The following is a 27,476-nucleotide window of genomic DNA, read 5'->3' on the forward strand; positions in this document are numbered from 1 at the left end:
CTATAACTTTCCTTAAGCAACGCTCATTTTAATGGGAGTTTGAAGGAGAAGTTATGCCTGTAAGAATACCCTTTCAAAAACAGCTCTTTAGCCTGTATCTAGCCCGAAAGACTCCATATTTTGGTACTTAAACAACTGACATCCCCAAAGTATAAACAAGGTTGGATAATGAATATCAGTGGACTAGAAAATTAATCCTCCTTGCGTGGAAGGAGAGAGCCATAATTCACTTAGGCACCTAGCTCTTAGGTTATAAGATCTTCAGCTAACTCGTGGGATCCATTCCATACCCCACAGATGCTCATTATGGATTCTTTTTATGTGCAACATGTGGGGACTAACCAGTTTCATATCTCCTGGTATTATCTGCCGTCCAAAGCATTTTGTTTGAGAATAAAATGGAAACGCAGCTGCACTCTTGGCGAGAGCCAGCATGGGGGCTCTCTTCAGCGGCGGAGAGATGGGGGGGCTCGGGTTAGTGGATAGGGACATCCTTCTCTAGCCCCTCTGGGGCCTGCAAAGGTTTGGGGATCCGAGAGACTGACCAGGACTGACTAGGACGCAAACGTGTGACGTTCCTTTGTGCAGTTCTCATTTTCCTCATAGCCACAGAGGGAAAGAAGGAGATCCCCTAGCCTGGGTCCTAGATGAGAGGGGGCAGGTGTCTGGATCTCGAATCTCTTCCAAATGGTCTGGCTAGAGTAGGCTCCCTCTTGCTCCCAACCCTTGAGATGTCTTTCTGTCCAATTGATCCTTTTTTCCATTGACTGCTCCTCCTTCTTGCCCCCCTCCCGCACCCCCGTCCTCTCAAAGGGTTAAGCAGGTGCATCAGAGTTCCAGCCTCTATTGGTATTCCGCTATTGGTATTCCGCGATTGGTTGAGCTGCTAGGGCACTCGGGTCTCGGTCACCGCGCTCCACCGAGCCTAAGTTGTGGCTCACGCGTGGGACGCAAATGTTACTTCTCCACATCGCCTCCCCCACGCACCCCATTCACTCCACACCATACCCCTTTCCTCTGGCCCGCTGTAGCTAAAGGAGGAAGAAGGAGGAAACAGTCTCTGCTGCAGAAAAACTGCGGGCGGGGGGCGGCGGGTGCGCAGTGAGGCTGCCTCTGGCCGGACGGTTGCAAATATAGTCTCACGCTGCACCACAATCGACCTTTTAGCTCCGAGAATCAATCTCCTTCCACTGGTCACCTCCCATCCTTCTACTCCTCACCGGCCCGTGGAACAGACAAATCGCTTGCATGCCGGAAGAAAGAGAGAGGAAGTCTGGCGATAGGGGGTCTGGCTGGAGGGGGGTGGGCAGAAAAGTCAAACTCCCTACTACCCACTTGCAATGTAAGAGACTCTAACTCCTGACACTCCCCATCCCCCTCCTCTCTCAAGAAGTATCTGTGTCATTTTTCAACTGCTTCTTTTCTCCCTTAAACTCTAGCCACCCCACCACCCCCAAAACAGATGTGGACAAGAACCACGGAAAAACCTAGATTAATGCACGTGCTATTGTCTTCTTTTTTCTTGAGTGGTATACATGTGCAGAGTTCATTGAGTTCTGTCTGCGAATACCGTATTTAATCAGTAGAAATGGATGTATGTTAGAGGATGTAGTTAGGGTGAAGAAGGAAGCATCAGGGTACATGCAGTCCCCCATTCCTATACATACACAGTACGCACCTCACAAGTTTGACTAGCAGTAACATTGCTGCACACTAGGAGGGGAGAAGAGACAGTTATTATAGTGGGAACAAACTCTACCACTGCACAAAAGCGGCTCCTTTTAAAATTTCCCCGTTTGCAAACCAATAAGTTATTGAGAAGAACTCGAGCTACTCGAACCTTCTCATTTCCACTGCCTCTTCTTGCAACGGAAAGGGGACGGAGAAGAGAACGCAGGGGGACCCAGAGGGTGGCCTTTATGCGCACAGATCGTAGTCCAGGTTGTCTGCTTCGGAGACAACGTTTCTAGATTACTGTTATTTCTGTGGAGAGAGATCTTCCTAAGACTTGCACTTTTGGTAGAAAGCGCGCGTGTATTTGTATGTGAGTGAAAAGAGGGGGCGGGAAAGAAAAGGCAGCCTCGTTGCCCATCATTCCCTTGCACGGTCCAAGTCATTGCAAACCCTCTCTGTACATCCTTCCTACCACCACCACCTACTCCCCCCCCCCCCCCCCTTCCCCCCCCCCCCCCCCCCCCGCAAAAAAAAAACAAAAAAAAAAACAACAAAACACCGTGACACGTTTCCCTGTTTGTAAGTCCCTAGGATCCCCTCCCGCCCCCCCCTTTCCTAACCTCCTTCTCCCAGCACCCTCCACCCTACTAGCTCAGATCAAAGCGTCTCTCTCCCTCTAGTCGCTCACAGTGGCCGCCGCTCACTAATGGGATTGCAGGCTGGTGCCTGGCTCCGCTGCTGCTGCCGCTGCTGCTGCCGCCGCCGCCGCCGGAGGGAGAGTCGCTGTCAGCTTTCTCCTAGACTCGCCGCGCCCGGGTGCTGAAGCCGCGGGGATGATCAGAATCTTCCCGGATTTCAGCGTGCAGGTGACGGCCGCAGCAGCCGGCGGGGCAGCTGCTGGGGTGCCGGCCGGGGCAGGCATGGGAAGAGCTACCACCGCAGCCAACGGCAACCCGCAAAACGTCCAGGGCATCACTTCCTACCAACAGCGGTGAGTAGTCAGGGCAAGAGAGCTGGGATTTTATTTTTTCAAGGTTGGGGAGTGGGAGGGTGGGCGACGACTCCAATATTCACTTGCTTCTGTTTTGTTTGCTTTAACATAAATGCATATCTACATACATCAACAAGCTTCTCGCTATATATACATATTTCTTAACATAAGAAAACCTGGGCGGGGGGGGGGGGCGAAGAGAATTCAGATTAAAAAGCACTCCAGTGCATCCTACAAGTAAAACGGTCCACATAATACTCTTTTACAACCAGACCGCTTAGTCCTCTTTTCCCCTTGCAAAGTAGTCGACTTTCAGTTAAGTACTAGATCCGGCTCCAGGTGCTTGGCAAAGTTTGGGATCCCATTCCCTTCCAGCGGAATTTCTCAATGTCAATGCCTGGGACAGATCCCGCTCTAAGTGGCAGCCAGGGGTATAATTGATCACGGTAGACTGATTGATAAATTTGTTTTCAAACAGAATAGGAACGATTTTCACGTGTAGCTGCCGACTTGCAATTCTACATAATAGTGTTATCATGTCACCTGTTACTACGGGGAAATACAGCATGAAATCCGAGTCTACTCTGCACTGGGAAGTATTCATCTTAAACGCATTATAATGCAAATGTGTAAGATGCAGAGACTGGGAGTTAGGAAGCAAATCTTCCCAAGTTAGAATAAGTAGTAAGTAAAAATGCAGTTCAAAGCCATTCTTGGTTTGATTTTGCCTTAAACCGTTATAGATTTTTGCCACAAACATGTATAAAAAATCATGTAACATTCAGTTCACCTTAGAAAGAAAGAAAAAAGAAACCCATTCAACTGACCCAGAACACTAAAGTTTTCCTTAAAAAGAATTTAGGTAGTCTAAGGCTTTAACGAAACTGTAATCCACAACAGTGCAGCTGAGAAAGCTAATAATCTAGAATGAAATTTAAACATTCCATGGGAGTGGGAGAGTGCTGTTTTGTGCCCTTGAGATGAAAGAAAGGGGGGGGGGGAGTTAAACTAAATATTTGTATTCCCACAATTGCATAGATATTAGACAAAAAATGCAATGGCATGTAACTTTAAATGCGTAGATACCACATAAATCAAAGAACAGCTCTTTTTTTTTTCAACATTATACCTTAAACTTCATTGACTTGGGAACTTTAGTTGAACCAACAGAATCTGAACCAAAAAGGCAAAGATAATCTATCATTCTCCTTTATTTTCTATTTCCTACCCAATAGTAGTGAATGGACTAGATCAGACTAAGGGGTAAGGGGCAATTGAGTATTTTTCCAAGTTGATTTCTACTATGTCAAGTATCCTGCAGAAGACTTTTGCACATACTTTGCTTATTGCAAAATAAGTTCAAAAAGACATTCTTGGAAATAACTCAAAAGGATGCTTGGGTACTTTTCCTAGCCAAGGGGACATTGGATTCAAAAATTTTTCAGTCTTGTTTCACTCCAGCGAACACCCGAACATTTAATACAAAAGATCTGGGAGCTTTTCAAATATAAAGGACCAGAAAAGAGTTGGGTTAGTGGTTTTCCTTTTCATGGTCCCTGTATGATTTTTTTTGGTCACATATAAAACATTTAAATGACAATAGGAACTGGCGGTCACTTTAACTAGGAAGTACAGGCAACAGTCACAATAGTTTGGTTTGTGAAGTGGGGAAGTCAAGGGTCAGAAATGTCAGATTGGCTTTTAGACAAATGAAAAGAGTCTCTGGAGAGCTTAAGCTAGCCAGTAATGTATCAACTGGGCAGCAAGTGCATTTTCAGTGCTTTAGTTTGATTTCAATAGTTTGGTGTTGTCATTTCCATTCAAAATCACGACAGACATATAGTCATACAAGAACAAAATTCTGGGTTGTTTTGAACCCAGGTAGTGCCCCTTCACCTGTTGAAGTGTATTAAAGTTATTGATTAGACCCCTGGAAAAGACTAGACATCTTACATGCTTGAAATTTTGACTTAAGACACATAGTTCATCAATCTCCTAAAGCCCATTTAGATTTTACAAATTAAGGTTTTGCCACACACACACACACACACACACACACACACACACACAACCTAAATACCCTTTCTGCTCAGCATATACTTCTTAACTTTTAACTATTACCCTTTTGAGAGGGACATTACTTTATTACTGGGGAACACCACCATATCCTTGAAATCTGTAGCTGCCTTGGTTACCTTCTATTTCTGGCCAAGCAGGGATGACACCTGTTACTTTTCATAGCTTTACTTAATTCAAGGAAGGGAATTAGAATTTCTGTGAAACAAACAAATTAAATTATATAATGTGCTTTTGTGTGTAAAGGGGGGGAAACACCTCTTCTGTCCTCTGTTTCTTCATCTGGAATGCAAACAAGCAAAGGGTCAAGATATAGAATCCAGAGAAGTGTAAAAGTCTCTCCTACTTTATGAGCAGGGGTCTCACAGGATTAATTTTTATATTAGTCTTTTGGTGTGTGGAAGGAGCGTATATCTACACAAATTCATGGTGATATTTTGTTTAACTAAAAGGTTTGAGTATTGAAAGAATATAATTTTGGAGAGGGAAGGGAGGAGGAAACTTTCTTACAGGGGCTTGCAGAGCCCAGATAAAAATTCAAGCAAGCAGAAGCCTCTCCCTGCATTGTCATCTTTACTGAGAAAAGCCTCTTTTGTAGGACTAATGTACCATTGGCTCTTACTGCCAAACTTCCTAATTGCCAGTTTTGTTTTGTTTTTACCTCCCTGCTGGCCCATTAAGTCTAGTGTTCTGCCAACTCCATAGGCTCTTTTCTTTCAGTTTCAAAGTTACTCTCCATCTCATCCTACCTGTAGATTTTCCTCCTGAAGAAAATCTTGCAAGTATCATGGGATCTTGGAATTGAAATAGCCCCAAATTTAAAAAAACAAAAAACAAAAACATTACCCTAGTGAAATCTCTCACTTGGCAAGCCCAAGAGGATAACTGACTCCTTCTTAGATTTAAAATAAATTTAAAAAAAAAATCTTAGTAAAGGGAAGAGAATTTCAGTTATTTCTTTTCCCTCCCTCTCAGTCCTCTCTCTCTAAAGGGGGAGTGGTACTCAAACCTCGTTTTTTGTGTATAGTGCCATATGACAGTTGCAACCTCTGTGCAACAAGCTGTATATATGGTGTCCCAATTCCTTCTTTCCCCTCAGTTCACAGGGGTGTTCGCGTCTGAGGTAGCTCAAATGTACTCTGAATTTCACAATCACAAACTTGCCCTTCCAGGTTATGTACGTATGCATGCAATACAGAAGAACACATGGGCTTTGGGACATGCCTTTCATTTATTCTGACGGAGCAAGTTCTTGCAAAGTGTATCTACACTGTTATAGAAAAGTCTCTGAACAAAGGCTGGACATAGGTGATTTTCTTCAAGTCTGCATGCTTAGCTATATACAACCATACATTTATGTAGTCTGCCTTCGAATGCATATTTGCAGCATGTGTCTCCTATCTCCTTGCTTTCTCGGTTGTTGCCTATGAGTTTCTCTTTTTTTCCCCCTCCCCTGGATCTGACACTCCAGAGAAGGGAAGTGTGTTAAACTGCAACTGAGCGGCGTTGTTGCGCCGGCAGCGGAGCTTCCCCTTCCCCTAACACATGAGAGAGAGAGAGAGCAGAGAGTCAGCAGTGCTGGGGGGAAAGCAGCTGGAAAATGCCCAGAAATACTTTCACAGCGGTCAAGCCAGAAAACCCCTGACTCTGTCCTCTCCACCCCCTCCCCCAGCTTTCTCCACGCCTCCCCCTCCACCCCCACCCCCCACCCCGCCTCCGGCCTAGGCCCCAGCTGCACCCCGCCGGTGGCGTGTGTGTCACACCTGCTGCCAAACCAAGGGTGTGTGTGCGTGTGTCTGTGTGTGAGTGTGTGAGAGGGGGGCGATGTCCAGGGCCAGGCTGTCTGCGGGTGCTGTGCGCTTGCCTCCCCCTGCTGCCTCCGCCGCTGCTTCCTCCTCCTCCTCCTCCTCCTCCTCCTCCTCCTCCTCCGCCTCCTCCTCTTCCACCACCACCACCACCACCAACACCACCGCCGCCGCCGCCGCCGCCGCTGCCGCCGGTCGCCTGTCTCTGCGCTTGGCATGTCTCGGGAGCCGGAGCTACCCGGGTTCTCTGCGCTCTGCGGCGCATGGACGGCGGCGGCGCTAAACAAGGAGGCAGCAACCTGTGCCGGGGGGCACTTGCACCTCGAGGGGACCTCCGGCCGCCCGCAATGCTCTGGCCTCACTACTTTTCCGTAGCCTTCCTGTCTTACCACCATCGCTGCCGCCACCTCTGCTGCTACTGAGACACACACACACGCACACACACACGCACACACACACTTACACACATACACCCACCCTCACACACACCCCCAAATCAGGAGGGGGGGAAGAGAGAGGAAAAAAAAAGTAAGAGAGAAAAAAAAAATCAGGAAGATGGCGCCCACCAAGCCAAGCTTTCAGCAGGATCCTTCCAGACGAGAACGGTAACACTTTTCTGTTTATTGAACCTGCTGCTGTTGCTGCTGCTGGTGGTGCTGCTGCTGCTGAGGCGGCCCCAGCTGCTGCTGCTGCTGCTGCTGGGGCGGGCTCCGTCCACTTTGCAGCTCCCCTCCTTGGGCCGGGAGCTCCAGGGGAGGATGTCTCCAAGCTTGCGGATAACCCGCTAGCTCTTGGGGCCAGTGAGCTCGAGCTCGCCCCCAACTACCCCCCCCCCCGTCTACCGGGGCTGCGGCAGCCTGTGGTGCAGCAGCAAGCAGCAGCAGTGGTGGTGTCAGCGGCGGCAGCAGCAGTGGCAGCGGAGGCAGCAGCAGCGGCAGCAGCAGCAGCGGGCGGCGGCGGCAGCAGCAGCAGCAAGTAGCTTAGCAGTCGCACCTCGCAGCGAATAGAGTGTCATGCTGAGGGAAGAAAAAAAAAGAAAGAAAAAGGGAAAGGGAGGGGGGGGGAGTCTATGCGTGAGCAGCCGTAGGTAGAGGATGGGGGAGAACCTGGGGGATCCCCGGGGCCGCCGCCTCGGGTCCCTTGGCAGCTGCTCTCTAGGTAGGGAGTGGGGCTGGTGAGGGAGGAGGAAAAGCAGAGAGGAGGAGTACAAATGGGGGGCGGGGGAATGAGAAAGCTTGCACCAGGCCCGTAATGTCTTGCTAAGGGGCCGTCTCTGTTGTGCCGTTCAAGTGCAGCTAGGCCAAGCTGAAGGAGATTGAGAGCTGCTCTGCTTAGCACAACAAACTGCACCCTTAAAACAACAACAACGACAACAGAATCAAGTTGTAGGTTTCTCTGTCCTGCTCGTCATTCCCACTCTCTGCTCTCCTCCTCCCCTTATCAATCCCCCAACAAAACAAATAAAGCAAAAACAAAACACCAAACCACAATACACCTCTGGCAACAGTTGGAGCATAAATCTTCTCCAGCCCCTTCCATCACCTTCCCCGGGCCCCACTTTGGTTACTGTTTGGGGAGTCTGTGTTTCAAAAAGTTTCTGCTGAGAATTCTATATCCAGGCACGGGGCTCAGCCTGTCTCTGTGAAGCTAGTTAAACTACAGCAGCAAAAGGGAAAGGAGTTGGTATTCGAAATATAGAAACGCATCCCAGTAAATATTATTGTTAGACTTCAGAGTGACTAAACTCCTGTCAGTCCAGTGGCTTTTCCCTTCTGCAGTCCATCCAGACTACTTGGTTTGGGATCCCATCAATGACATTAATTGCGTATAGAAGATTGGGTTAAGCAAAATGAGTCTCTCTCACCCTGTGTTGGAGGAAATGCTTAGTGGGAAGCTATTTTGAAGTTCATCTGATACCACCTTTTTATTTCAAGGGAAAACAGAAATGCAGCCAGACATATACCCCCATACACACCAAAAACAGAGTGATTGCTTTCCTCAAGATTAATTACAAGTGAATTCAGAGAGGGAAGTGTCAGGAAATCCTGTGGTTAATTGTAAAATTTAATTATCAGGGGACAGTTTTTATTTTTTTGGTCACATGTGTGAGTTTTCAACAGAAGTTAACAGGGAGACTTCTAAACGCTTTAAAGAACTTTTATTGCATTATTTCATTCTTAAACTTGTCTCATTTCATGTCAAGAATAGGAGAATTTTTTTTTTAAGTCTTAATAGTGATACATCTTCATAACTTCAGAAGAGGATGAGAGGTCAATTGACTACTTTTGTACCTTTGAAGACTGAAGTCAAAAACTTCTTGGTTGTGTGTGTATGTGTGTGTATATGTATATGTACCTATATATAGACATATATAGGTACATAGACACACGTATTTCCTATTTCAGTGTTTGCATGGTCTGTGTAATTGTTTTACTTAAATATCACTGATCACCAGAAAACTCCTGTGTCTTAGTTTGGAATTTTTTCTTCATAAGAAGCACTGAAGTTTTTGTCACTTAGAAACCATATAATCAACTTTTCTTTAGTTGTTTTCAGATGTACGTCTTATTATTTGAATAGCATTATTATATCTGTGTAATGAAGATTTTGAGAGGAACAAAAAAGTTTACAGACTACACTCTCCCTTCTTCCTTCCTTCTTTCTTTCCTTCCTTCTTTCCTTCCCTCCTTCCTTCCTTCCTTTCTTCTTTTTAAACCTAGTGTTGTGTTTAGTAGTGAGTATATTTGCTGGGACAGCTCCAGTAATCTCTCCAGCAGAAGCATATTTGTGTGCCATTTTGGGAATTTCTCTGAGATAGGAATCTTGAAGATAGAATTAATTTCTAGAGGAAACTTCATAGCCTGTGCATGAGTGCTTTCTTTATCACCTGTCTCCATTTGGCATTCGAAGAAGGTAAATCAAAGTGCGCGATTTGTTATTCTGCTCCACTTGAGAGCTGAACTAAATAACACTTGGTCTGAAATTCTGATTGAAGTTGTAGGAGGATATACTGTATTTAATTTAATGCCCCTTAATAGCATCTTCTTGTTCAGCTCTGATGCTGTCATTTTAAAGGTTGGATCAGAGTAGGCTTACCCTGTGGGGAGTGGGAGGAATAATAAAGGGGAAAAGGAAAGGGTGATGTTAAGGAAAGGAAGGAAGGAAGGAAGGAAGGAGTTGTAAACTAAATTCTTAAAACCGTAATAACTACGAACTTGGCCTGCACTATCCAAACAGTTGTGTGCCCTAAGGGCTCTCTTTGTGATCAGGGTTTACAAGGTTCCTAACACTTTAAGCATAAACATTGCATGTGTCAGTTGTTTCAAGAAATGAGATGTCAGATGGTTTGTAAAGGATCAACTTGCTCTTTGTAGTTATTTGCTCCAGTGAAGTACTCTCCTCTCAACATTTATGCCCATCTTCTTCTTGAAACTTTAATAATATTTTCAGGACAACTGTTGCATACAAGTGTGTGTTTTTTTAAAAAAGACTATTTCTTATGTGCTTATTTTAGGTTGTGTTTTGCTGTGTAGATGAAAAATGGCCCCAAATTAGTGACTTCATAAAAGTTGCTGCTTTAGTGAACATTTATTAACTGTTCAAATAAACTAACAATCAGAAACCTGTGGAAGACAAAATGTTTTTAAATCACTTTTATTTATTTATGAGTGGAATGTATTAATGCACTACAAAAGAATTTTTCTTATATATTGATTATATATATTTTCTTATATATTATAATATATATTCTTATATATATTCTTATATATTGATATTATATTGATATATATCTTATATATTGATCTTATATATATTTTCTTATATATTGATATATAATGAACCAAAATTTGGATTAAAATGTTTTCCCTTGCCATTGCCCTTGGTTAAGCTTAATTTTTTTTTCTTGAGCATTCACATTACCTATGTAGATCCTGAAAGAACAATTTGAGAAGTTAATAAGTTTAAACTTGAATGGGTTTCTTTTAAACTTCAGTAGGCTGCAGATTATATAGCCCTAGCCTAAATTTTTTTTCATTATGTGGATGGATGTATAACCAAGAAAATTAGAGAGACAGAAGTGTCATACAGGTGATATGTCTGTGTTAGTTTGCAAAGCATATCACAGTATCATAGCACTATTGATTTAAAGTAAAGAAAAAAAGCCTCTTTTTGGGGGGTATTTCTACAGCATAAGCTTAAACACAGCAGTGATAAATGATGATATGCATTGTCTAACACTTGCTTTTATATAAATAGCTCCACAAGATTGCTTAAATGATAATCGAAAATATGAAATAGGGTGGCCTTCATATCACAAGGCCAAGGGTCTACAAATGGAAAAAACTGAAATAATGAAATATTTCCAAGGCAACAGACTGTCAACAAGAACTGTAATGCATGAGCATATCATGGAGCTACCAGAGAGGATATTAGATCTTATGGCTTTAGAGCCAGGAGTTATAATGACCTTTATTAAATAGCACCCTCCCACATTACAACATCCTTTCTGATTTCTGATTTATGGATTTCTAGTCATAGAGCTATACAAAATTTGAAATATGTCAGCCTCTACTTTTGATTTGTTATTAAAAACAACCCTAGAATTGACATTAGTTGGGATTTATATTTGATTAGGGTTTGGTAAAGACAAAATGTATATGGGGACTTTTTCAGTACTTAATGGGATCCAAAGTAAATTTTTGTTCTCAGTGGCTTTTTATCACATTATTTAAAATGTAACTTTTTGTTTCTTACTAAGTTATGTGAAGTTAATGTCTCTTTCAGGAACAAACACTGTGAGAAATATGTTGCACAGTAAATATGTTCTAAGAAATGGAACAATTTGGTATTTTAGGGGTATTAATTTTGAGTTTCTCCTCCAATGTGCTACATTAATTTTAACACAGTGTCACAATGGTAGCACCCAGTAGTAGAGCTATTTTTAAGAGAAATGTCAGAATTTCCATTAACCCCTTGACTCTTTCTCTCTGCCTCAGTTTTTAGTCTGTGATCCACTGGAGATTTCAAATCACATTGGCTTGAAACTGGACATTAGGAATGCCAGTCTTATGGAAATTTTGTTTCCCTTGCCAGGCACATTATATTCTTTAAAAAAAGAAACCCAATATTTTTTGAGTATTCAAACAGTCCAGTTTTTTAAAAATTTAAAGTTTTTTTTATTTCTATAGATGTTTACCTTTTGAGATAGAGGAAGGGAAAATTGTCCATTTTTTCCCCCAAATCACTAGATAATGTTACATGACAGGTCTCCCCACAGTGTACTTTATAATAACATGAAGTATTCAACTCTTAATTTTCCTCCTATTTTCTTAAAGTTCTTGTGAGCTTCTTACCTCTGCAGAGTTCTGCTGGATTCACCTATTAGAACAGAACAACTATTAGACTGTTACCCGCTGTTGGCACAGCCTTAAGAACTAGTTGAAAGGTGGAACATGTAGTGAGTTCACTGGTTGGGAACCTATGCCACAGCAACTAACCACTTTGACTAATTGTATTGATGTTGTATTGAGTAAACTGACAGGCCATTTGTTTAGGTGTTGTGTAGACATATCTTTAATTGCTTCAGGTTGAATCCCGCTGAAACTTAGTAGAAAAATTATAATCCTGGAAAAATATAAAATAGTTTTGTTATAAGCCCACTCTTTAAATTTAAAATGTTATAAAAGTTTGACATAACAGAATTTCAGATTTATTGTTTCAAATAAGTTATACATGTTTGATAAACATGTTTAGATTTTAGCAGGAAACATGTTAATGGTTGCTTTTCATTTAATGCCAATTTTGTATGTTCATAATGGTCAATCTTTTTCTTCATTGGACAGCATAATAAACCAACTGTAACTGAATGTTATTTTTTTACTGCACCAAGCCCCATTAGTGTGAATAGGATTTTTGGACAATTAAGTTTGATAGAACCATACATAGTTAGAATAATTTGTAGTAATATTAGCAAGACTACCGTGCATAAACAGAATATGGCTTGGTAAGAGTAACGTGATTGCTTGAACATCCAAAAATACCTACAATAATGACAAGGACCAAACACTCCTTATAGAGTTTTGTGTGGCTAGATTTGTATGGTGGGAAAAGTTCTACTTAACTAAATGGGACACTTGTGGCCTTGATTTTTAAACTCTGCAGAGCAAGAAATGTATTCATTATTTCACAGTGTCCATATCCTAAGTGCCTAGCATTCATTCATTCATTCATTCATTCATTCATTCACCAGAATTTATTGGGCATAGTATTATGAAAGGTCCTATTATATGCTCAGTGTTTGTTTCATCCCATGAAAATATCTACCTTGAATGCAAAGTTGTATTAGTAGAGCCTGTAGATATCTCTCTCTCTTTCTACATGACTGTATAATAAAATAATTAGAGTGCAAGACTGGCAGTCAGGATTATTACATGCTGAAATCGGTTTCTTATGCCATTAGTCAATGTGATCTAGGGGTGGGTCAGTTGACTTGTAAAACACTTAAGTTAATATTTGTTAACAAAACTGGCTTGAGATACTTTGGTAGAATTAAGAAGAAACGATTCTACATAACTGTAAGGAAAATAATAGTCAATAGAAAAGATTTTGTGATAGGATTACCTTATGAAAAATAAGTAGTACATGCAGATGTAGAAAGTTACCCTAGTGTAGCATCCTAAGTCTGACATTAGCTCTTTGAAGTCAGGGATTTTTGAAAGAAAGGTGCAGAGCCCTCTACGACAAAGATTTCTAATACCATAAGTAATGGTCTAGCTCTGTCATACATTGATCCTGGGAGGGCATTCAGGATACTGGGTAATCTCTTTTGATGCATGAAAGTAATAGTTTACAAAATCATAGTGTGAATCATTGTTGAGCCAGAGATAGGAGGCTAGGTTTTTTCCCCTTTGTTTTGGTAGCACTGCTACATCATTTACTATTAATTTTCTTGTTTTGGTAGTTTTGAGTCAGATGCCTGGGGCACATGTCCTGACCAGCATCTATGCAAGTTATTTCCATATAGCTGTATTTCCACACGTAGTGGCAGAACCAACACACATTTGAATTAGTAGATCCATTAGTCATTCCCATTTCCATGACTTTGTGGTCAATTTGACTGGTACTTCTCTGTATATTACTGGTGACATAAATAGGGGCTCATCAGTTTGTCTGAAAGTTATGGTTAGAATAATTTGCCACTGGTAAACAGAAACAGCATCAAAGGAAATTATATAAAGAACATTGAAATGAGGGAAACAATTGCATTTCTGGACATCATTTTAAATATAGTATTTTGGAATATCAGTTGTAGGAGTTGGCGCTGTTAGTAAACTATATTTATTATTGCATACAAACAAAATAATGAACCAATTAAACTTTATAAACAACGACCTCTTTGATTTCCTCCCCCTTCACCTCTAAGCCCCTTGAGAGACCATCGGTGCCGAAAACTTTGTCTCTGTCTGACATCTTGGCCATGTATCAACTTTTTGACCGACTAAGGTTGGTTAGACATGGAGCAGGCTTTCTAAGGTGTGATTTAGCAGAACTATATTTCAGGAAACTTTTTAATACCTGACTATATCTCTGTTCACTGAAGAATGAAGACTAAACTTGTCACCGTTGAAGGCATGCTTCATTTGCATTTGTATTTTTCAGATGCGGTATTGTCAATCAAATTTTTATTTCCTTGACACAGCAAAATTTTAAAAAAAAGGTTTTTTTTTTTAAAGGGCACAAGGGATAGATAAATATCTACTTTAGCAGCTCAAAGTTCTAAGTTTTTGTTGATATTCCTTAATGAAATCATCACATTTCAACCAAGAAAACCAAACTTTCACATGTGGAATCTTAGGAGACCCTGGGCTTCTTATGTTCATAAAGCTTTACTGGGGTTCTTCATCACCTATGTTATGAAGGACCCCAGTAAAGTATTAAGGAAAGGGAGGGAGCAACCCTATAAGAGTCAGTAAGAGGCATGAGTAAAAGAGGGGTGGCAAAATTTAAAAGTCCTTAGATTATCTTAAAATTAACAGTATCTGATTGCAGTAGTTAATTATATCAATCTTTTCATGCAGGGTGAAAGTGATCTGACTTTGGTACCTAGGTTAAATACAACTAAAACTCAGGAAATACATCACTTATTTAAAAAAAGTCATTTACCACAACTTTTCTGCATCTGTGTTTGTAAGTCTGGGTTACTGAAAATACCTCATCTTTTTTTGGGGGAGGGCATCATGGAAGCTTGACCTCATAAGGGGCATGGCACATACTCAGGTTTTTACTAACAAGAAAATTTTCACATACACTTGATATAACAGCAATGGCATATGAAGGAATTTCTTTCTAAAACAGTAAATTCAATGATAATGTACCAAAGAAATCTCTGTCAATCTTACTTCCTAAAGTAATGCTTAAGACTTTTCTAATCTCTATCTAGATATCATGATTTGTTCATTAGAATTGCACAGAATTTATTTGATGAGGTCAGATGGCAAGAATGAATATTTTACAGAACATAACTAGTTGGTCTTCAGTATATGAAGTACTCAACAAATAATACGACCCATAATTAATATGTATTGCACTGATTAAGGGAGAAACATTTTGTATATCAAACTGGTTTCCTGTGATTGTCTGAAGATAGCATACACATCTTGTTTCCATGTGACTTTTACATGTGGGTTTCTGTAATTTAGATACATGCCTGTATAACGTACATACAGTATTGTTGATGTTTACTTAAAATGGGAAAGGATGTTCCAACCATCACTTCAGCATGCTGTAAATGTCTTATTTTAGATAAAGTTAAATTTAAATATGTGCAGTGGAATGGTGCCTTTTTTGTTTTACTAATGCTGTTAGGAAAAAGTAGGCTCATCATTTTTTTTTGCACATTTTTATTGTTCTGTGTAAATGTAATTTGTTAATCCTGTGAAATTTGTCATAGATAAATTTGCTTGGATTATCTTGTCACCACCGTATCTGCATTCTTTTGTTCATTGCTTATTCATAATTTAACAGTCTGGCAGCGAGCCTTTTTGGGATGCTCACAAAAGATATATGACCTCTACCAGCTGCTACTATAACCTGCAGAATGCACAGCAAGACATTAGAAACGTGAGGATTCCTCTACTGATGAAAGTGCTCTTCATTTAAACAGTCTGTTCATAAGAATCTCAGGAATCTCTGCGAGTAGCACTTTTGATTTTTTTCCCTGCCTTGCAAAATTAGTTCTAACAGTTCATTTGGTGTGAATTTTTCAGATGGGCCAAAGGAACTTAAATTCCTTTTTAATATGACATTTCCCCCTGGTAACTGCATACTTTAAAATACATTACTATTTGGGGTAGAAAGTTGGCCAGGGGTGATTTTATGTCAAGGATAAGAAAGAAAAGTGAGACTGTCAGGTAAACAATATCAGCTCCTGATTGGCAGGAAATCTCACTGATTTAACCCTGCTCTAGCCCAAGCCCCTTACAGTTTGTACTGTGTAAATACTTTGTATTATATAGTACAGGGAAGACATTAAATAGAATGTTACTTGAAGTGTAACAACATTTTAGATTTTCATTATTCTCCTGACTTAGTTTAGCATATAAATTTATTCCCATTTTACTTTACTTTTTTTTTCCTTCTTCAGATCTTCAGATCAGCCTTTGAGTAATGGCTAGTTTTTTACCTCTCTTTTATGCAGGCATATGATTATAGTTCAAAATAATTCATTGCTAATCCATGCAGTCTTGGTTCATCTCCATCACTGTTTTGTGATTAGAGCCTGAGGCAGCTGCATAGTTTCCTGCCCTGATTTTCTTTTACTGCAACCTTTGTTTTAATATAGCTCAATAGCCACCGCACTCTCCTACCCATCCTTTTCCATTCCTCATCTGTATCGATTGCAGGAGATTAATATTTATTGGAAGCTATTTTTCAAGGGTTTGTGAAAAATATATTCATTTCCTACAGTGAATCTTCAGATATAGTGAGAGAAGTAGGGCTCAGGTATGTAACCCATCTGATGAAGTTAACTGTTGCTTTTACATTCTTGGTCCCTTGCTGTGACCATTTTTTTTTCTTTCCACATAAAGCAGGAAGTTAAGATTCTTTTTAAAACATGCACATTGCTTTTCTTCTAAAAAATACTTTTAAAACCAAGGTAGGGCAATGATAATACTTAGAGTTCAATGCCATTTGTTTTTGGTAGTTCTAGACTGACAGAAACTCCTTATGGTTTCACATATCATCTAAATAGGCACTGTACCTAGTATAATCCTTATAACACATATTGATTGGCCTGAATTGGATGTTTCCTGATCATGCTCCTTATCTGTTATTTTGCTTAACATCAAATATTGCCAATTTTACCAGAAGGTCATCTAAAAGATTTTTTAAAGACTTTGTTTCAGTTCTCAGTAGTCCTGTGTTCCTTTTAATAATTACTTTCATCTCATTGTAGCTGTGTGTTTGAAAGTGTAGGTCAATGAGGATGATTGCATTCAGAATTTCATGATCTGTGTAGTGGAACAAATTGAAAGCAAAGCCTGTATCAATCACTGTGAAGGGAGGGTTAATTGTTACTGCTTCTCAAGCCTCTGGACAGATAAACCAGTAATGAAATACTTATTGCTCTGATATGTGAATGCTAAAAGACGAAACAATGGAAACAGAAGCAGCCTTCAAAGATAACACAAAAAAAGGGAAAGAAAAAGAATAAACTCTACTAAAGTAAGATACCGTATATGATCTGCATTAACTCTTTTCAAAGTTATATTGTTTTCAGCTACAACTCTCTTTTGGTATCATTTTAGGGGAGGGGTGGATGTCAGATTGCTACAGCCAAATAAGAATATGAATGGAAAACTCTTCTTAGGTGAAAAATGTAGTGTGTGTGTTTTATGCTAATTCTGGACCTCAGTGAAGAGTAACATTTTATTTGTCACTGAATGGTGGTTTTTGTTTGCTTTTGATGATACCTTTCAAATACATATGTGTGTGTGTATATATATAGATATATAAATATATATATACACACACATATATATGTAAAATTTTTTACCCTAGGCATGTATTAAAACCTTTGTGTTTTGTTGTCTTTGAAGGGAATTTGGAGACTTTGGGGCCATTGCAGACAAAAGTAAAAAAAAGAAAAATAGATATAATAAGAAAAAATTTAGTGTAGCAAATTATAAGATTATGGTAAATATATTTAACCATTTCTTCAATAGGAACTTAACATTTACACATCTGTTAGTTACTTATATGTTGAAATATATGCAAAAATATTTAGCCAAATTGAAGTCTTAGGCCCATGACAATCATCTCAACACAGTGGGTAGTTCTGAAAATTAATGAGAATGATAATACTGTAAAGACTGTTCCAGAGTTTGCCCAAATTCATTATCTAAGACTCTTGTTAAGAACATCTCAAAGAATTTTAACCAGGAAAATATATTAATGGTTCAAAAGCATTTTCAAAACCCTGATTTATAAAAGTATAATGGAATTATATATGCAAGAGTTAGAGTTCTCAACACAAATAGCACAGGACATTATGAAGGCATATTTTCCCAAAACCTTGCATTATGGGTTCATCCATAGTTTTGAACCTAATTTATTATTTTGTTTTGTATGTGTGGGAGGAAAAATTGAATATAATTAAAATTTAAAAAGTAACATTGAGTCCTTATAAAAGGAGAGAGGTCTATACCTGCAAAAAAGGTTAAGTAAAAATAATCTTTTAGTAATCATTTAAAGTTTGATGTAAATATCTGCTGGACAATCATCGGAAAAGAGCTGTCCCACATCTTATTTTTCTTCAGAATGTTAAGAATTTCCTGTGACCTGTTTCCTGACAGGATTGGTGCAGCTGTGCATCATATGAAATAAAAGAATTGAGTGCTGTCCCTGTTATACAGAGGTCCTGTGCTTCAGGAAACATGAATGTTGATTGGGGGTATTTTTAAAACAACTGTAATATTAATTACATTCCATATTGTTTTCAACATTTCTGAATCAGAAAATTCTAAAATGCCTTTTCAGTATGCAACTGGGGCTTAATTTTGAATAATTTGACAACAAATGTTGGTTATAGCCCATTGTCATAGTTGGGTTAACACACATATATCATTTGTCATGACTTACATTATGAAATGCTTGAGCTGTCAATAGTCAGGCATAGAAGTAGGAGTAGTTTTAATTCTTCTTTTCATTTGATACTTTAATAGATCCAGCATTTTATCTGTGTGGGTAGTCCCTCAAATGATAGAGCTCATGAGCCATCTGTGGCTTTTCAGCTGATCTATATCCTTCAGTAAATCCTCTGGGTGGGGTCCACTCAGCTTTCTGGGGGCTACCTTACATAGTTCTTTGGACAGTAGATGGATTAGATGGAGGACAGGACCTGTCTCTCACTCTGACTACGTGACTAGCCCAACTTCTCTTCCATCCACATATTTTTCATTCATCCACTCTGATAATGTACTTTATGTCAACTCTCCTAAATCATTCTTAGTTGGTAATATGCTGCCCTTATAATCAGGTTGGTTTAAGCAGCCCACCACGTGTCTTTCCATTGCTCTTTCAGTAAGCTTTAACTTTAATTCTCAGTCTCTGAAAAGTTAAAGTTTTTTTTTTCATCACCCAGTAACAAATAGTGTTTCAGCCTACATAACAGCATTTGGTGGATTTTTTTTCTTTTCTTTTCTCTCTCTTTTTATTTTTTAAGATCAGTCATTACATATTTTAAAATGGATTATATTATTTACTTCAGATTAGGAAATAGGAAAATCTTATTAGTTGTAGCAACTATGCTGCTTATTTACATCGCCCAATACCTTTCAGTAAGATTCATTTCAACTTCTTAAGAATCTATTATGTTCAAGGCATTGCACTTTATAGCTTTATGAGAAGGTATACCTTAAAAGTCTTTTCACAAGTTAGGGCCTCAGTTAGCTTATCTATATAATGATGATATTTTCATTTTGTGTAGCCCCTCTGTGACTGTCTGTATATCTAACTATCATCACTCTATTTAATATGCAGACACTATCTCCCTCATTAGAATATAAGTTTCCTGAGGGGCAGGGATTGTTTAACTTTTTTTTTTTTAATTCTCAAAACCTAACCTGGAACTTAGCAGTTGCTTAACGAATGCTTGTTTATTGATTGATTGATTCTATGATTTAGGCTTTATGACCCAAGGATTCTATTGGTGTGTTGGTATTACTTTCTTTAACCAAGTGATTTTAACATTCACAAATATTCTTTAGTTAAGAAAATGTATAAAGTAGATTAAGGTTTCTTACATTAAATGTGATAAATATCATGCTGGTTTTATTCAATAAAGATAGAACATTTAGTTATTTTTCTTTTATGAAAACCTAATTGAAATGAAACTTCTTGTTTCAGGAATGTCCTGAGGGATCTTAAAATGAAAGCAGTAGTGTGTATTAAGTTATATTTTAAAGTGACATACTATACATGTGACTCAACTTAACACTAAATAAAAACTACTCTTGGTGTTATAGATAAATAAATTTGCTGGTTGAATTCAATTGAGGCAGTAGTGAAATTCTGGAAATGTCTTGCAACCAGGAGCAACACCACAAAGTAGGAAGTTAACAAAGTCATATTTGATGGATAGACAAGAGCTTAGGGGACTATCAAATTTTCATGTATTCCTAAAGCATTTGCACTGGAAGAAATTTCCATGGTGAAATGTTATCCAAACTATGGAAGTTCTTTATTTTTATTTTTATTTTTTTACTTCTTCAACAAGACTTTAAAAAATTTCTTTCCTCTTAGCACTGTAAAGTTTCAATGACTATATAAGTTCTTTCTTTTTTTTTTTTACTTTTTCAGCAGAACTTTAAAAAAAATCTTTCCTTTTACCACTGTAAAGGTTCAAAGTTTGTGGTTTAAAAAATCAAATAAGAAAATAATTGTTATTATTAGGACTAGTGCATTAAATAGCATCGTTATTATGTTGTTTACAATTCAGCAAGCATTTATTAAGTACCTGCTGAGTTCTGGGCACTTTGGTAGGTGCTTATACTACAAAAATAGTTCCTGTCTTCAAGGAACTTACCTTCTCTTGAGAGAAAATGATATATACATGCAAATTTAAATATAAAACACTCAAAAAAATCTATTCGGGGTAAGAACATTGTCTACTGTGAATAGAAATTTGTTACCAACACAGTGAGGATTCCAGAAGTCACATTAGAATAGTAGGATAGAGTGAGATAGAGACATGGAAAGAATGGGGCTGACATGGATGGGTATGAAATAGGCCAGGGAATGAAGATTAACGAGGTGGCCTGCAAAACAGGATCACAGAAATTCCAAGTTGAGCCATAAAGCAATAGATAATCTGGCCCTTTGCAATAACAATGGTAATTTAAAAAAAAAGAAAGAAAGCAATCGCTAAGTAAGAAGTAAAATGAGAGCAAAAATATATGCAAAGTGATGAGGCAGATGATGAAAATAGTTCTGCTTGACAGTCAAGGCAGGAGTTAATAGAATCATGGATATGTTTGATGTACTTACCCTCTAATTCTCAGCCAGGTTAGCTCTTCCTCTGATGTTGAGTAGTTTATCTCCCCCCTTGTACAAGGCTTGAGAGAGATGTTAATTCTGGACTGGTGCTAGCTATGTGGGAAGAGGATGGAATGGCAAGGCAGAGTCATCCACTCAATAGTCTAATTGGGGAATTAATATAATATAGAGGAGAGTCATTTCATTTAAGCCCTGGCTGTCCTGCATACTAAATTTGTGATCTTGGGTGAGTGACTTAATTATTGGGGCCTTAGGTCCTCATACAAAATGTGAAAGGTAGATGAGAAGATATCTAAGGGCCTTCTAGCTCTAAATCAATGATCCTATGACCTTAAAAAAAGCCATCACACAAGTAACATATTTATATTGTTGTTGAAATAACTATGACAACTCTTATACTTTCCTGTAATTCTTGTAAACCAGCAACTATAGATTTCATCCTCAGTCCACTGTTTACTTGTGTTAGTTGAACACTATTTATATTTAGCCAAAAGACCTTCTAACTTTTTTTCTTGAAGAGTTAAAAGTTGTACAAATCCTCTAGATATCCCAGATATTCCTAATCAGAGATAGTTTATTTGAAGATTTCTTCTGACTCAAAAAACTATGTCTCACAAAAATTAAATTCATTCTTCACATTTTTGTAACTGTAAGAGATTTTAGCAATTTAACTCTACTCTTGTCTATTGCATTCTCCCTTTACCCCAATTAAAATTCTCATTACTTTAATGTAGAAGATATGAGCTAAGTATCATGAGATAATCTGTTTTAGGTCAATTCAAAGGAATACGTGAATGGTGGTCACTTTAAAAAAAAACAGTATATTAAATGAAATTTATCTTTAATGGAATGTGTTGGGGAGATATTTTTAGATAGTGATGCTTTTCTGGTATGCCATTTTTTCTTTTCTTTTACCTTCCCCCTCTACATGAAAGGGAGTTAGGCAAGGTACAATAGCTAGGAAGGGTGCTGAAGAAGAGTCTATGAGTTGGCTTCCCAATTCTTAATAATTAATCTTTGGTATAGACATTGTTTCATAATTCCTATTTTAATTCAATGCTATAATTGCAAGAATATAAATGAAGGTAAACATTATAAATTGTCCTCTAAAAATCTGGCTACCAGATTTCCCATGGTAAACATTTATCTGTCTGTTCAATAACCTCTCACCAAGGCCATCACAGCTCTATTCATACCTGAAAATTAGCAATATAGGTTACTTACAGAATCAAGGTGAAGAGTAATTGTCAACAAGGCTGAGAGAGAAAACTTGAAAAAGTAGTTTAAGATTAAGGAAGATTAAGGATTAAGGAAGATATTCTGTTGGACTATGGTGGCTTTTAGTTATATAAATTGTGTTGAATCCAACTTAATTGGGCCTGATGGAACCCACCGCTTGAAATCAGGTTGGTTTGGGACTTGCCCATATTATCTGTGTCTTTTGTGTACAGCATGGTGGTGTAGATATAGATCCTGACTCAAAGCCAGTATTTCTTCTGACACACACTAGCTGTGTGACCTTAGACAAGTCCCTTAACCTCTAAGTACTACAGGCAACACTCTAAACACCCAAGCTGCTGAACCTGCCTTGGCAGAAGGACTTTTCTTACCCTTCTATCAGTGAGATCTAGTCTTTATCCCTATCCCTACGGGCCAGGCATTGAGATTATAAAGAGAAAGGTGAATCAGTCTGTTGTCTCAAGTAGGGTTACATTCTATCAAGGAAGAAAAGTGGCATACAAGAGATACAAAATAAATACAAGGCAATATTAGAGATTAATCACTAGGTGCTGGATGGGTTAGAAAGGCCTCATGTAGGAAGTGGCAGTGGAGCTGAGTTTTGAGGGAGTCTAAGGATTCCAAGGGGCAGAGGGAAGGAGAGAGTCCGTTTTCAGTGTGAAGGATGGCCCGTACAAATATTCAGAGACAGGATACAGAGTATTTTGTAGAATGAGCAGTAAGAAGGCCAGTTTGGTTGTACTACAGAGTATGTGAAAAGGAATCTATAATAAGCCTGGAATCAATATTGGTAGGACTTCAAAAGGAAGAGGGGTTTGAGATTAAGTCTATTCAGGCCATAGGGAATGGCATGAGCTAAAATTCAGAAATGGAAAAGCCCAAAGTATGAATAGGGGTCAGAGAGTTGTACAAATTGGCTAAAATATATAATAGAGTGCAGAGCAGGATATATAATGGAAGATCATTTTTACCATTATACTATATTCTGATCTTTTTTGCATAGTGTTTTCACTGGTTCCACATCCATCATTTTAATGATAAAGCACAACTTCTGTAAATATTTGATAGGAGATCATGTGCTTATTGAAAGCAAAGTAAAATGAGCTACTTAAAAGTCTCATTTTTTCCTCTTTATTTTGTGGTGGAACACTGAGTCTTCCTGCCAAACATCAGCCCGCTTCTTGATTAATTTTATATTGGCCAGAACCATTCAAAAAATTCCAGAATCCTAGAATTTGAGAGTTCAAAGGAATTATAAGAGCCATCTAGTACAACCCATACACAAAAAGTAATCCCCACTATAACAGACCTGAGAGTGATTGTCTGGTAGCTGTTTGAGGACTTCCAAATAGGTAGGGTCTGTCACCTGTCAAGACAATCCAGACCATTTTTGGAATGTTTTAATTGTTAGGAAGATCTCCTTGACAATGAACCTAAATGTGCCTCTTTGCAACCTCCACCCATTGCTCCTGGTTCTTCCATCTGGGTCTAAATTGAACATTCTAGTCTGTTTTCTACATGATAACTCTTTAAATGCTTGAAGACAGATATCATGTCTTTTCTGAGCCTTCTTATCTCTAAACTAAACATTCCAAGTTCCTTCAGCTGATCTACCCATGCCATGGACTCAAAGTCCTCCACCATTTTAGCTATCATCTTTTTTTTTACTCTCTAGCTTTTCAATGGCATTTTAAATCATGGTACCCAGAATGGAACTCCAGATGAAGTGTAACAAAGGCAGAATGCAGTAGAATTATTACAGTCCTATTCCTGAAAGCTATGACCCTCACTGTTGCCTAAGATAGAATTTTTTTTTTGCTACCACATTTCATTACTGACTCATGTGGAACTGTTAGACCACTAATACTCTAAGATGTTTTTATTAATTGTTAATTTGTGTATAATAATTCCTGGCTCTCCATGCCTCCATAATATGGAGATATTATACTTGTGAAGTTGATTTTTTGGCACTCAAGTACAAGACTTTACATTTATCCCTTTGAATTCATTATATTAGATATAACCTAATGCTCTAGCCTGTGAAGGCCATTTGGATGTTGACTTTGTCATTCAGTGTGTTAGCTACCCCTCCCAGCTTTGAGTCATAAAGAAATGAGTATGTAATTTATGCCTTTGTCTAAGTTATTGTTAAAAATGTTAAACAGCACAGGGTCAAGCATAGCTCCCTGGTGTGCTCTACTGGAGACCTCCTGCTACACTGACCTGAACTATTGACAGCTATTCTTTGACAGCTGTTCTGGTCTGTCCATCTAATCCTTTCTGAATGCATCTAATTGTGTTATCATCTCATCCATAACCTCTCCATCCTCTCCATAAGAACAGTATTAGATATTTTATCAAAAGATTTGTTAAAATCTAAGCAAATTATATCTGTAGCATTATCCTCACCCACCAGTTCATTAATACTGTCCAGAAAAATTGTTAGTCACTATGCTATCAGTCAATCAATAAACATTTCCAAAGTGCCTTCTTTGTGCCACACAATGTGCTAAGTGCTAGGGATACAAAAAGAAGCAAAAGACAGTCTGTGCCCTCAAGATGTTCTTGGTGAAGCCACACTGGCTCTTTGTAATCATTCCTTTTCTTTCTGGACGTTCATCAACCATTTCTTTAATCATTCATTCTAGAATTCTCCCAGGAATTGAAATCAAAATCACTGACCTATAGTTTGTAGACTCTGCTCTTTCTTCCCCTCCCCCTTTTAAAAAAATCAGAAAATCTGCCTTTTCCCAAACTTTTGGTACCTCTTGCATTTTTCATCTTTAAATATCATTGATTATGGCAATCACATTGAACAATTCTTTTAAGATACAAGGATGTACTTCATCTTGACTAGGTGACTTGAGTTCAACAAGGCAATTAGATACACAAGCAATTAGGCATTAATGTCCTGAGTCATGGGGGGTGATGGGGCTGCATTCTCAATAGCTGGCATTCATAAATTTTCATTAACTGGTACTTTTTACCATTAGTACAATTTCATATTTCCATTCTTCCTGGATTTTCACTCAACATTTTGTTCCTTTATGTTTTCTTATATTATAATAACACCATTATAATATATAAATCAACCAAAACAAACACCAAACAACAACCCTCTACAATGCTTATGTCATATCACTTATATCCAAATCATCTTCAATAGATATGTTGTCACTGAGGTGAGGTATGTATATTCTGAGCTTTACTGACTAGGTTGAATAGTATACTCTCCATAAATCTGTTAAAAGTATATATTGTGTGTAAAGTTTATAATAATGTAAAACCCTATGAAAAAGCTTATTGTTCTTCTTTCTAGTGTTCATAATCATCATGATTTTTATGTTTGTACTTTATAGAAAACACTACATTTAAAAAAAAAACCTCAACAAAATTAAGTACGGTTCATTGGGCAACATGCCCTGCTCTGATTTAGGATGCTGATTCACCATCACTTCCAGCTTTATTACTGGTCCAACTCCTTCCACTCATGTAAAATAACCAATATGTCTGTCACATCCTAGGTATATTTAATTTCTGTTATCTATAGCTACCTAAAGACATAAATCACAATTTCCTTAGGGCTTAAACACAACAATACTAGCAACAACCTTCTGTAGATTGCTGATGTTTTGCTAATCTTAATTATTTCCTATCATATTCTGGGAATAAAAATCCAAGTGAGGCATAGGGTCCAGAATATAGGATGCAAATGTTGCTCTTTTTTCTACTTGGAGCAGATCGTAGTTAAACATATTGTCTGAGTTTGGGTTACCATATTTTAAGGAGTACATTGGCAATCTGGAGAACATTCAGAGAAACAGAAGGTAAAGAAACTAGACTATGTGTATGAAGACCTTGTGAAGAAATCAGGGATGTTTGGAGTGAAGAAGAGAAGACTTGAAAGTTGGTATATGATAATTCTTGTTAAGTATTTGAAAGATTGTCACATGGAAGAGGAATTAGATTTGTTCTGTTTGGCCCCTGAGAGCATTGGAGGAATAATGACTAGAAATAGCATGGAGGAAGATTTAGGTTTGATATGAAGGAAAACTTCCTAACAGTGTTGTTGTTGTTTAGTCACGTCCAACTCTTTGTGAGCCCATTTGGGGTTTTCTTGGCAAAGATACTGGAGTGGTTTGCCTTTTCCTTCTCCAGTTCATTTTACAGATGAGGAAACTAAGGCAAACAGGGTAAAGTGATTTGCCCAAGGTCACACAGCTGGTAAGTGTCTAAGGCCAGATTTGAACTCACAAATATGAATCTTCCTGATTCCCTACCTGGTTCTCTATCCACTGTCCCACCTAGTGGCCCTCCTAGAAATGAGAACTGTCTAAAAGTGAAATGGGCTGTTCTGAGAGATAGTGGACTCTCCCTCATTAAAAATCTTCAAGCTGGATAGCTTCTTGTAGCATTGTTGTAAAGAAGATTCCTGTTTCCATACAGCTTTTGGAGTCTTCTACAACTTTGAGATTCTGATTCAGTAAAATGTTCCATGTTTATTTGATGTTTATGTTTCTGAATTCTGTCCTCTACAGAGTATGTACTAAGCCTCCATGCTGAGTATCAGGTTTGTAATTTATCCTGTTTGTAAAAGTATGACACTGTTCTCTCTCAGGAGTTCACATCTTGGCTCTATTCCTTACTAGTCAAGTTGCCATGGTCAAAACTCTTAACCTCTATAAACCTCTCTACAATGTATATAATAATATTTATATTACCTACCAGATAGGAAGCTTTATACATTATAAAGTGCTGTATGAATTTGAGCTCTTATTTTTATCAGACAGGTGCAACCATGAAAACCCGTAAGTACCAAATGTACCATTCACAATTTATTCATCTCCAAGTAATATGACCAAATAGATGAATTCTAGAACAATGGAACATTGACAATTAGGATTATATTAGACCCAATTTCTATCTAATTATATTTCCATAAATTTTGAATTCCATCAAATTTATATTTAGCAAAATTATACTTGTAATAATTCAAATTGATTTAAACCAAAATGGCTAAATTCATTCACGTAAAATTGAAGAGATTATAAAATGAAATGGCATTTTCCCATTCTTCTCCCCCTGTCTAGAAGTACAGTTGAGTTCTCCTGTATGCCTATGTTAATATTCCCCAT

The 27,476-nt window shown here is 38.5% G+C and overlaps 1 protein-coding gene across 1 annotated transcript in view; it reads left to right on the forward strand.

The window, feature by feature from the left end:
- Positions 1–2,594: 2,594 nt before the first annotated feature.
- Positions 2,595–27,476, forward strand: part of NPAS3 (neuronal PAS domain protein 3) — a 1,128,724-nt gene continuing 1,103,842 nt past the window's right edge. Inside the window, exon 1 of the mRNA XM_027870104.1 lies at positions 2,595–2,665. Within this exon, the coding sequence (XP_027725905.1) occupies positions 2,595–2,665 (71 nt within the window). The remainder of the gene's footprint in view (positions 2,666–27,476) is intronic.

The sequence above is a fragment of the Vombatus ursinus genome, unplaced genomic scaffold (genome assembly GCF_900497805.2).
Source record: "Vombatus ursinus unplaced genomic scaffold, bare-nosed wombat genome assembly UNPS02014794.1, whole genome shotgun sequence".
Taxonomy (NCBI): domain Eukaryota; kingdom Metazoa; phylum Chordata; class Mammalia; order Diprotodontia; family Vombatidae; genus Vombatus; species Vombatus ursinus.